Here is a 12228-nt window from a genome sequence, read left to right as displayed (position 1 = left end):
CTTCTGGACAGCTTTGAGGAAATAGTCAGAGAACTGTGTGGAGATGGCTCTCCAAGGATGAGCACACTGAGACAGGTGTTCTGGGCACACCTTCTGGGGCTTGTGGGACGGGGTGGTGTTTTGTGACTATTGTAGAGAACTCGGTGAACATGGAGGACCCACTGTGGGCAGAGATGCCTGTGGCCAGGGCGGGGAGGGTTGTGTGTGGAGTGAGGTGAGCTCTGCTGGAGGCCTGGTCGCTGCTAACCTGCCCCTCTTCTCTCTGCAGGTGCCATAGCGTCTCCCAATGGGGCCGCCCTGCTGTGTGCTCCTGGTCCCTGTGAGCTGCCTGATCCTGGTACAGGTGGTGGGCTCTGGTAAGTCGCCACCTCCCAGTCATTCATTTGTTGACTGTTAACTCCGTGTTGGTGTCCTGGGGTACGTCACCTAACTTCAGGGAGATTACACTGTAGAGGAAGGGTCAGCCAATGACAGATGGCCCTGCTTCTAAGTACATTCTTAAGATTCTTAGAGCCGGCTCGGTGGCTCAGCCTGTAATCCCGTGCCTTTGGGAGGCTGAGGTGAGTGGATTGCCTGAGCCTGTGGGTTCGAGACCCGCCTGGGCAGGCGAGACCTCATCTTTACAATAAATCAAAAAATTAGCCGGGCGTGGTAGCGTGCACCTGTAGTTCCAGCTACTTGGAAGGCTGAGGTGGAAGGATCGCTGGAACCCAGCAGGTCGAGGCTGCGGTGGCCGGGAGCGGCCACTGTACTCCAGTCTGGGTGACAGAGTGAGACTCCAACTCAAAAAAAAAAAAAAAAAGATTCTTAGAAAGCGAAGGAAAAAAAAACCATAGAACAGAATCAGGGAGGCTTGGGGAAGCCAGGTGGAGTGGAGAGATTATGATTTTAAAATAGGGTGGAGGCCTGGTGTGGTGGTTCATGCTCGTAATCCCAGCGCTTTGGGAGGCCAAGGAGGGAGGATTGCTTGAAGCCAGGAGTTCGAGACCAGTCTTTTCAACAAAGTGAGACCTGTCTCTAAAAAACATTAAAAATAGAAAAATTAGCTGGACGTGGTGGCGCACACCTGTAGTCCCAGCCACTCAGGAGGCTGATAGAGAAGGATCACCTGAGCCCAGGAGGTCAAGGCTAAGCCATGATTATGCCACTGCACTTCAGCCTCGGCAACAGAGCGAGACCCAGTCTCAAATACACACAAATAAAAGAGAGAGGTCAGCGAAGGCTTCGTTGTGGTGACTGCTGAGCCAGTTGGAGGAAGGTGGAAACCTGTGCAGCTGGAGGAAGGAGGGTATCCCATGCAGATATCTGGGGAAGGCTCAGCTAGGCAGAGGCTGTGCCCTGAGAGCCTGCCAGGCAGGTCACGGGAGGGATGTGGTGGAGGGGAGTGAGCAGGGGGAGGGAGAAAGGGAGGTCAGTACACAGGTGGGCTGAGTCAGAAGGACCTCACAGGGTTTGTGATGTTAAACAGAACTCTTCAGGCTGCCAAGTGGAGAAGGGACCATGGAGGACGCCAGGAGAGAGGATGTGGGGACTTGGGCCTGTGGAGGAGATGACGGGAGATGAGAGGCTTCTGAATCCCTCTAGAAGGCAGATGTGAGGACAGATTAGAATTGGAGCCATAGACAGAGAGAGGAGTCAGGATGGCTCCAAGGTTTCCACAGGTGTCAGTCCCCCGCCCACCATCTTTTTTTGAGTAAGAATTTCACTCTGTCTCCCAGTATGGAGAGCTCAGTGACGTGATCGCGGCTCACCACAGCCTCGACCTCCTGGGCTCAGGCGATCCTACCACTTCAGCCTGCTGAGTAGCTGGGACCACAGGTGCATGCCACCGTGCCCAGCTTATATTTTTTATTTTTGTGGAGACGAGGTCTCACGCGATGGCCCAGGCTGGTCTCGAACTCCTGGCCTCAAGCAAGCCTCCCACTTCGGCCTCCTAGAATGTTAAGATTACAGGTGTGAGCCTCTGTGCCTGGCATGATTGCCATTTCTGAGATGCAGGAGACTCTGGGAGGAGCCGGTATGTGGGGCAGGGCAGGAGTCAGGATTGGTTTGGGACACGAGGCGAGCTAGGGATATTTATTCAGTGTCTAAGATCACCTCTTAACACTGTAAACCCTTAATCTGTCAGACAAATGCAAAATGGATGTCGGCTTAGATGGGCCTGGTGCTGAGCATGGGAGCAAGAAGGCAGCCGGGCGTCGAGGCAGGGGCGTCCACCGCCAGATGGTTGTGCAAACCCAGTGTCCATGCTTCTGATTCCAGCCCCTGTGTGGCCACTGGCTAGCTTGGGCTGCGGGGGGGGAGCTAAAAGAAGAAGTTCCCCAGTGTCTCCTCAGGCCCAACCATCTTCTCTCTCCCATTGGTCACCCCCGACCGGAAGCCGGAAGACCAGGGCACGGGGACCAAGACCTGGGGTCAGCCTCCCGAGCACAGAGAGGGACGGAGGTGGGGGCCGAGTGACAGATGAGCCACTGGCTGATGCCCACCGTGGCGAAAAGACGCTCCTTAAGTTGCAACGTCATCGTCCTTCAGTTTGGCCAAGGGCCAGGAGTCAGGTCTGTGGAAGACCAAGGTGCTTCAGCTCATTCCCCTCCAGTGAACCCTGCACCTCAGGGTGTGTGTCCTGAGCTTCAGGAGTCCCGATCCTGGCCCCAGGTCTCTGGAAATTGGCACGCAGCCCTGCCTGGGACCGTGGTTTTGCTGTTGGGGCCAGTCTCCCACTTGCCCCAGCAGCCTGAGTCCCCCGTCGGGGTTTCGGCGGCTCAGGGCACACCTGTGTCTCCCCAGGGAGTATGAAAGTCCTGCGCGAGCCCACTTGCTTCTCCGACTATGCCAACCTCTCCACCTGCGAGTGGCAGATGAATGGCCCCATCAACTGCAGCGCCGAGCTCCGCCTGTCCTACCAGCTGGACTTCCTGCTCTCTGAGTAAGCCTGTGCCAGGACGGGACTGGGGGTTGGGGAAGTTGTGCCCAAAGGGTGGGCCCAGGAGTTAGCTGGGTCTGGGCAGAGCATGGAGCACAAGGTGCCAGATGCAGTTTGCTGCAGCTTATCGGGTGCAGTGCTAAGGGGACATGGTTGCATCTCAGGGGACAGGTCGCATGGGATACAGCGGAGCACATCACAGTACTCTGAGCTCGCAGTCACAGTGGCAAGCGGCAGGTGGATGTGACTGGAACACTGGACTGGACTAGCAGTTCTCAGACTTTTTGGTCTCAGAACCCTTCTGCACACTTAAGAATTAGAACCCCCAAAAGCTTTTGTCTAGATAACGTAGCTCTTCGACATTTACCTAATTACAACCCAAAGCTGAGAATTTTATGTTTATTTTTGAGTTGGGGGTCTCACTATGCTGTCCAGGCTGCAGTGCAGTGGCATGATCATGGATCATCGCAGCCTCCATCTTCAAGGCTCAAGCGATCCTCCCATCTCAGCCTCTAAAGTAGCCGGGACTACAGGTATGCCCCACCATGCCTGGCTAGTTTCTTTCTTTTTTTTTTTTTTTTTTTGTAGAGACCAGGTTTTCACTTTGTTGCCTAGGCTGGTCTCGAACTCCTGGGTTCAAGCGATCCTCCCTCCTTGGCTTCCAAAAGTACTGGAATTACAGGGGTGAGCCACCACACCCAGCCCAAACTGAGAAATTTTAAATGACAACAACACACAAGCCCACATTCAGCAAGTCCTTAGAGCACGGAGGCCAACACGTGTCATGCAGCCTCTGAAAAACTCCACTGTTCACTTATAAGAGAAAGAGGCAAAGAATGTATCTTCAGTAATGTTGTGAAAATAGTTTGGCCTGGTGGACCCCCCCAGACCACACTTTGAGAATCACTGGACTAGACGCTGACTGGGGGCACAGTGTTGGCAGTGGAGGTCATTTTGATGGTGAGTGAACTGTGGGACGTGGCATGGGTGTCAGGTGGTTCACTGATAGAAGTTATCCTAAGGTAGACGGGCTGTGCTTTTTAATCTTTACAATTATCCTTAGGCAGACGGGCTATACTTTTGTCCATTGGCTTAGACCAGCCATTGGCAGACTATGGCCCATGGGCCAAGTCTAGCCCATCCCCCATTTTTGTAAATAAAGTTTTATTGGAACACAGCCATGCTCATTCATTTACCTCTAGTCTATGACTGCTTTGTGCTATGTCCGCAGAGTTGAGTAGATGCAACAGAAACTCTATGGCCCTCAACGCCTAAGATATTTGCCATCTGGCCTTTCACAGAAAGTTTGTGGACCCCTGGCCTAGCCTGTGACGGGTGGGTTGGCTGTTTGAGGTGGCCCGTTGGGATTATCCCGCAGTGCATGGGGCATATGTCCATGGCTGCATGCCACTCTGCTGTGCACTGGCATGAACCGTGCCAGGCAGAGGAACACTGGACACACACGTGTGGTTATAAATAAATTAGTGCCACCAATCCTTCCTTTTCACTGGCTGTTGGAGATGAGGTAAGTCCCAGGATCGGGGGATGAGGAGAGTTCATGGTGGGTGAGGTGAGGGGCTGTGGCCAGCAAGAAGGGCAACCCCAGACCACTGTCCCCACCACACCCTGGCCGCTCCCAAGGCTCTGGATCTGCCCTCAGGTCGGGGTGACCAGGAAGCTGGAAGAGCATGAGGTCCCCTGAGGCCGGCCCTGGGCACAAGCATGGACACGCCAGCCTCCACGTGACCAGCCTAACCCAGCCCTGTGTCTGCAGGATCCTCACGTGTGTTCCCGAGAACAGCGAAGGTGCGGGGTGCGTGTGCCATATGCCCATGGATGGCATGGTCGCAACAGACAACTACAAGGTAGCCTTGCTGGCCAGGCAGCAGCTGCTATGGACTGGCTCCTTCAAGCCCAGCGAGTATGGTGAGGGGGCAGGGCGGCTGGGCGGGGTGCCGGTGTTCCCACAGCGGCCTGGGCTGGGGAGGAGGTGGGCACGGGAGGCAGGGTCTAGGCAGGCAGCAGGAGACAGCCGCCTACATGTTCCCAAACCCCTTCCTAGGCCTCAGTCCTCCCATCTGTGAAATGGGGTGGGCAAAGACTTGGGTGGCCGAGGTGGGAGGACTGCTTAAGCCCAGGGGTTCAAAAACAACCCGGGAAACATAGTGAGACCTTGTCTCTACAAAAAATTAAAAAATTAGCTGAGTGTGGTGGCGCTCGCCTGTAGTGCGAGCTACTCGGGAAGCTGAGGTGGAAGGATGGCCTGAACCCAGGAGGGTGAGGCTGCAGTGAGCCGTGATCATGCCACTGCGCTCCTGCCTGGGCAACACAGTGAGACCCTGACTCAAAATAAAGAAAAAAAAAACAAAAACAAGAAATGGAGTATGTAAGTGCCCAGGAAGGCGTGTTGAAATGAGGCGTGTTTGATGGCAGCTGGGCTTGTTATAGATTTCACACGGAGTTGGGACAATCCTTCCACCCTCTGTGGACCGGTCAGCTTCTGTTTCTTTGAATGGTCTTGACCATGGAAGGTGGAAGTCTGACCTTATCCTGGCACCCAGAGTCCCTGCAGGGATTCCCCCAGAGGCTTGAGGGGTGTAGTGACAAGGGTTTAAAACACCACTCGTGGCTGTGTGTCCTGGGGGGAAGTCATGTTACCTCTCTGAGCCTGTGTTTCCAGAAGAGAGTTCGTATCCCATTTTGCAAATGAATAAACTATGTAGTTCAGGGAAGGCAAGTGACCGGCCTCAGGCCACACAGCTCCTCGGCAGCAGAGGCGGCACTCAAAGCCCCCTTGTCCCCTTTGCGGGGCTCACATTCACCCCCTCATCAGTGATTCCCAAAGGCCTGATCCACTGTAGTTGGGGGGTTGTTTACAGTGACCCATGAGTGAACTGGAAGGTAATTTTTACATTCTGAATTTAATATAAATGAAACCTATGTTCGTATGCCGATTGTAATGCGTCATATGACATGCGTCACAGGCATATAAACCAGTGGTCTGGTGGACACGATGGCTTAAAAAGACACCAAGGTTTACAACAGGTGGATCAAAATAAAGATGCCGGGTAAATAATAGCACAGTGCGCGGTGTGGGCGGCAGTGGGAAATGGAGCGTCAGCTGCTGTGGCCCCCCACTTGCTGCTGCTGTGGAAAAGCAGACAAGACCCTCGACGGCGCAGTGTGGGTCTAGCAGCATTGCCTCCAGCGTTGGCATGTGCGTCTCTGTCCCTGCTGAAAGTCTGCACAGTGCCCCCCAAGGACATGTCAACAGTCATCCCGAGGGGCTGTGGTCTGTGGGCGGGGGCTGGGCCTCCTCCCGGGCCCTCACTCAGTCGCCATGTACCCCCGCAGTGAAGCCCAGGGCCCCGGAGAACCTCACGGTCCACACCAACGTCTCCGACACCCTGCTGCTTACCTGGAGCAACCCATACCCGCGTGACAGTTTCCTGTATGACGAGCTCACCTACCTGGTCAACATTTCCAGTGAAGACAACCCCACGGACGTGAGTGGATGCTTGCTGAGGTTTCTCCATGCCCTCTTGGGAATGGATGGGTGGCAGAGATTCGGACTCTGGGACCGCGGGCTTGGGAGGCCGGCCCTGCGGCTGGCGGCACATGGGGGACCTGGAGACCCAGCTTCTCCCCTGGCTGTGCCCTGGGCAAGCCCTTTCATTTGCCGGGTGCCCTGAGACCGGTGTGCAGGGAGGGAGACTGACTTCTGCCTGCTGTCCCTCATCTGTAAAGGAAGGGTCGTGGGCCACGCTGGGTTTCCCGGTGGCGGGGACACGCGTGATCATGGGTGGCACATCTGCAGCATGCTTGGATAACCCGAGTCCCAAAGCCAGACAGTGATCCCGGGTCGGTTCCCTTGGACTCCAACTGGGCAAAATTAGCCGGGTGTGGTGGCCCATGCCTGTAGTTCCAGCAACTTGGAAGGCTGAGGCGAAAGGATCACCTGAGCCCAGCAGATTGAGGCTGCAGTGGCCGTGAGCATGCCCTTGCATTCTGTCCTGGGTGACAGAGGGAGACTCTGACTCAAAAATATAAATAAATAAATAAATTTTAAAAAAGGGAGCGCTGAGAGGAAACGGTCAACTAAGCAAGGGGCCGGCCGGGGTGGGGGGCTTGGCCCTCTCTTTCAGCTGCAGGTGTGAGGGAGGTCATTTCCGATCACCCGTGTTTCCCCCGAATCCGCTTTCCTCCCACTCCCATTGTAAGGACAGGCTTGGGACACCAGGGGCCCTGGCGTCCCCAGAGCCAGGTTCCAGCGCCTTAATCTGCCCCCTGCCAGCTGTGTGATGTTGGGCATGTCCTGCAGCCTCTTTGTGCCTCAGTTTCCGCGTTGATAACATGGGGGTGACAAGAGCACCCATCCCCCAGGGCTGTGAGAGCAGGAAGTGTGTGACACAGATGAACTCCCCAGCTTGGCACACTCAGTCCTCAGCGCCCTGCCTTTCTCTCCTGCACGCCCCAGACCTTGGAGAGCCCCCCCACCTCGCATCCTGCACACTGGGCTATGGCCCGCTCCTTCAGGTTTGTGGGGGGCTTCTCTGTGCCACGCCTTGGGTCCCGGACCCAGGCAGGCCTTGCCTTGACTGGCAGGGAGCAGGCACCAGCCCACTTAAGCTCTCACACTAGCACCTGTCGCTGCTTACTCTCTTTTTGACCAAGCCAGCGACGCAGCAGGGTGTCGGTTTAAATCTCCCAGGTCGGTTCCCCTTGGCACTGGGCCAGGATGGGCCAGGATGTGGGGAAGGAGCAGGGATGGGGCAGCTGGCTCACATAGCACGGACTCAGAGAGCACGGGGAGAGTGTACAGATGTTAGAGAAAGGGACAGGTTCGGTTTTGTCCATGAAGCTTCTTCTCACGTCCCAGGCCTGTGCAAGGCCCACTGGGAGTCCCAAGGATGGGCTGGAAGGGAGAGAGAGGTACCACTTAGAGAGTCCAAAGAAATGTTATTGATTTCCCTATTTCTTGGGTACCTTCAGGCATGGCTGGATCCAGCCTCCAGGAATCTGTCTAGCTCTTGGCCTTCCTTTATTCTGTGTTGGCTTCGTTTTTAGGCAGGCACACTAGTAGCTCCAGGCCCACATCCCAAAGCCATAGTGGGAAAAGGATTTTTGTTCTGCCTTCCTTTTCCTTACAGTCCCAACGAATGTTCTAGGGCTGACGCTCACTTGGGCCGGCATGGATCACGTGGCAGTCTCTGAGCCAATCACTGGCTGTGGGAGGAGACAGGGTGCTGATGGAGTGCTCTGATTTGCCAGGGATGAGTCACATGCCCACCGGTGCTGCAGGCAGAGCAGTCTCTGAACCCACCCCTGGCTGTGGGAGGAGAGAGGGCCCTGGTGGAGTGCTCTGATTGGCTGGGGGTGAGTCACATGCCTGCCACGAGCTGCCGTCAGAGCAGTCTCTGAACCAATCCCTGGCTGTAGGAAGAGACAGCGTGCTGATGGAATGTTCTGATTGGCCAGGCATGAGTCACATGCCCTTCTCTGGAGGAGAAGGGTCTCACCCCCTCCCGAACCAGATGGACTGAAAAGGTGGGAGCGGCTTCCAAAAGGAAACTCCAGGGAGGGGGAAGCTGGGCTGGCTGAAATGCTCGCTGGGTTTAGGGCCTGGCCCTGGGCACCAGCCACAGGATTGGATTGGTCAGTGTGCTGGGGCCATGCTTGGTGGGCATGCGGCTGCTCAGGGCTGCCCCAAGTCTCGGGACCCCAGGTCTGGGGCAGAACAGAGACGTCCAGCTTCTCTAGTTGCTGGGACGGAAGTTACGGAGACTTTACTCCATCCATCCCTTCTCAGTGACAGAGCCTAGCCTGAAGAATTTAGTCGGTGGCCAGAGCTGGCCACGTGCTCCCTCTGAGCCGTCACAGGCCAGGGGATGGGCTTAGACCGGTGACGACGAACCCTGGAGCTAGGGACGGGTCTTCCTGTCCTGAGCAGTGGACACCTGACCCAAGATAGATACTACAGACACCGGCTGCAGCTCAGACTGGATACATTTTAAGAAGAGACATTAGGAACCGACTGTAGCATTTTGGCAGTGGAACTACTCATTCCCTTGGATGATATCTAGGCAAGGGGAGTTTGGGCCTGGGCACTGAAGGGTGCATAGGAGTTTTCTAGGTAGGGAAGGAAGAAAAGGGTAGATCAGGTGGAGGGGGCTGCATGAGAAAAGGTTTGGAGGTATGAAAAGCCATGGAATATTTACTTGAGAATTATGGGGATGTGGGGTCTGGGGTGTGGGAGTGAGTGGTGAAAAAGCAGAAAATGAGGCCACAGGTCTGTTTAGAGCCCTGAATGCCATGCTCACAATAATAATGGTTACCATTTCTTATATTGTCAGCAGTTATTGTGAAAGCCTTGTAGGTGGGAAGGTATATTGTATGTTGGTCTCTCCATTTTAGAGATGAGAAAACTGAAGCCCGGAGAGGTAAACAGACTTGCCCGGGGTCACACAGCTGGACATGGTAGAGCTGGGATCTGAACCCAGGATTTGAACTCCAGAACCTGAAGCAATTTTTTCTCTCCTGGGCATTTCTCTCAGAGGGGTCTCCCAAACACCTGGCCTTCTTGTTCAAAAAACAAACAAGCCACAAGTAGTTCCTTAGAAGCTCTAGTTTCTCTTTTGTTTCTTAGTCCATTTCCCAATTCCCAGCTCATTCCTAGGGTGTAAGGTTTCTTTGGTAACATACATCTAGTGGTTGCAAAAGAAAGACAAGAGATGGGGAGAGTAGACTCACTTCCCACCCTCAGCCCTGCTGCAGCAGGAAAGCTCTCGGCTCCCCACAGTTCCTCCCGCAGGGGCTTGCCAGCAGGCCGCTTCTCTGTTGTGAAAACCTTTCCCGGGCTGCACGGGGAAGGAGGGGGATCCCCTCAGACTCAGCGGGAGGCATCACAGGATGCAGGCCACTCACTCGCCATCAGAATTGGTGGTTGCGGACACAGCTTTCATTTCATTTTTCACTTGCTAAAGCTTTTTTTTTTTCTTCATTTTTTTTCTTCAACAACTCAAAAAATAACAGCTGCTGGAGAGGCTAAAGCTTTTTATTGGGTAAAAAGAAAAGTTTACAAGAGGTAACAATTCAAGTGGTACAAAATGATTCAGAATGGAATTCTGCTATTCTCTCAACCCCAGCCTCCTGTTTCTCTCCCCAGAAGTCAAGCTCTGCTGTTGCCTCTTGCTAGGAGGGAGAGGACTGCAAGTGAGAGCAGACAGAGGGCAAGGGCGCCCTTTGAGAGAGAGTTTCTGCCTTTAACAAGCGCATGTGTGCGTCCATCACTGCCTTAGTTTTCTGTGGCTGCATAATAATGTTACTACCCCCTTCACGGCTTTAAACAGCAGACATTTATTATCTGAGTTCCTGTAGGTTGGGAGTCTGGGCACAGCTTAGCCAGGTCTACTGCCTTAGCGTCTTGCAAGGCTATAATCAAGGTATGGGCTGGGGCTGCGGTTCCATCGGAGGCTCAGCTGGGGAAGGTTTGCTTCCAAGCCATGTGAATTTGGCAGCATTTAGCTCCTTGCCAGCTGTGAGTCTGAGAGGCACTGTTATTTGCTGGATCAGTTCCTTCCCTTGTGGCCTTTTCAAAGCCATCAAGGCAGAGTTGCTTAATTACATCCTTGCAATCCCCTGCACACCCCATCACGTTTGCCATATTCTGCTGGTTAGAGACAAGTCACGGGTCCCACCCACACTCAAAAACACCAGGTGACACAAGGACATGAGTCAAAGTGGGGGTCAAAGGGACCTTCTTAGGGTTTGTCCGCAGTGATTGCTATGCCAGCTTTCCCTCTCTTAAACACATAAAAGGAAGCAGAGAACGCATACTAATCTACATCTTACATTTTTTGCTTAACAAGAGGTCTTGGAGGTCACTGCCCAGTGGGGGCTAGATTGGGCAGAACCTTAGATTCTAGGCCAGTGAGTTTGGGCTTGATTATAGGGAAGCTAGGAGCCCATGTGGGATAGAGAGGGATGCATCGACCCTATGGTGCTTCAGACCCTGTACTTCCGGTGTGCCGGGCCCTGTTCTCTAAGTGTTGAGTTCTCACAACAGCACTGGGGCAGGCACTTTTATTAATCCCATTTTGGAGAAAAGACCATGGAAGTCCAGAGGGGTTATATCACTTACAGTTGCACAGCCGGAAGGTGGTGGTATGGTCAGGACTCTTACCCTTGTTTTACAGATGAGGAAACGAAAACTCAGCAAGGTAACCATTTGCCCGAGTAACGTAAGAAGGCTAGTTCGTATGGGGCCCGGGCGCCCTGCCCCGTCTTATCTTGCTCAACTCCATCACTGTTATGAAGGTGGCACGCCGTGGTGGTCTGAATAGAAGGAACACCCAGATACCCAGGCTGGCTGGCTCTTAGACACTGTGGGGTCGGCAAAGGGCAGCAGCCAGGGTGGGAACTGGTGCCCTCTGGCCCCTGCTGATACACGAAATCCCCGTTCTCTCTTCCAGGTCAGAATCTATAATGTGACCTACCTAGAACCCACTCTCCGCCTCGCGGCCAGCACCATGAAGTCTGGGGTTTCCTACGGGGTGCGGGTGAAGGCCTGGGCTCAGAGGTATAACAGCACCTGGAGTGAGTGGAGCCCCAGCATCACGTGGCGGCACTGTGAGTATCGGGGTCCCCGAGCAGTGGGAGTCTCCACTCCCCATTTTCACCCGGTGGCCAGACACTTCCCCTGGCTGGGTCTCTGGGCTTTCCTGTCAAGGGACGCTGCTCTCTGCAGTAATAGAATTCCCCCAGACGTGGTGTATTAGTCCGTAGGAAGGCTAGACTGCAGTAACAAGCAAGCCCACTGTTTCCACGGCTGAACACTGTAGTGACATATTTCTTGCTTATGTACCCATCCAGTGTGAGTGTTGCTGGTCTGTGGGTGATTATCCTCCCTGTGGAAATTTGGGGAGTGGGTCTCTGTCCATCTTGTGGCTGTAGGATAAAGACTCTCAGCCGTTTCGGTAGTCCGATGAGGCCCATGGACTTCATCTCACAATAATATATAAATAAAATAAAATAGGGCAACCCTTTCGGGTCCCCTCCCACTGTGGGAGCTTTTCTGTCCTCCCAATAAATCCCGCTTTCAAAAAAAAAAAAAAATACAGCAGGGCTCGGTGGCTCAGCCTGTAACCCTGCACCTTGGGAGGCTGAGGTGAGTGGATTGCCTGAGCCCATGGGTTGAGACCCGCCCGGGCAACTTGGTGAGACCTCATCTCTACAATAAATCAAAAAATTAGCCGGGCGTGGTAGCACGCGCCTGTAGTTCCAGCTACTCGGAAGGCGGAGGAGGA

The 12228-nt window shown here is 54.2% G+C and overlaps 1 protein-coding gene across 1 annotated transcript in view; it reads left to right on the top strand.

Moving 5' to 3' along the window:
• The first annotated feature begins 279 nt into the window (after positions 1-279).
• The window catches only part of IL4R (interleukin 4 receptor), a 22546-nt gene continuing 10597 nt past the window's right edge, over positions 280-12228 (top strand). Inside the window, exons 1-5 of the mRNA XM_008066943.1 lie at positions 280-356; positions 2788-2926; positions 4698-4849; positions 6278-6429; positions 11395-11551. Coding sequence (XP_008065134.1) covers positions 287-356; positions 2788-2926; positions 4698-4849; positions 6278-6429; positions 11395-11551 — 670 coding nt within the window. The 5' untranslated portion in view covers positions 280-286. The remainder of the gene's footprint in view (positions 357-2787; positions 2927-4697; positions 4850-6277; positions 6430-11394; positions 11552-12228) is intronic.

The sequence above is a fragment of the Carlito syrichta genome, unplaced genomic scaffold (assembly GCF_000164805.1).
Source record: "Carlito syrichta isolate Samal-C Ts95f unplaced genomic scaffold, Tarsius_syrichta-2.0.1 Scaffold309199, whole genome shotgun sequence".
Lineage (NCBI taxonomy): Eukaryota > Metazoa > Chordata > Mammalia > Primates > Tarsiidae > Carlito > Carlito syrichta.
This window is presented reverse-complemented; position numbering and strand designations above follow the sequence as displayed.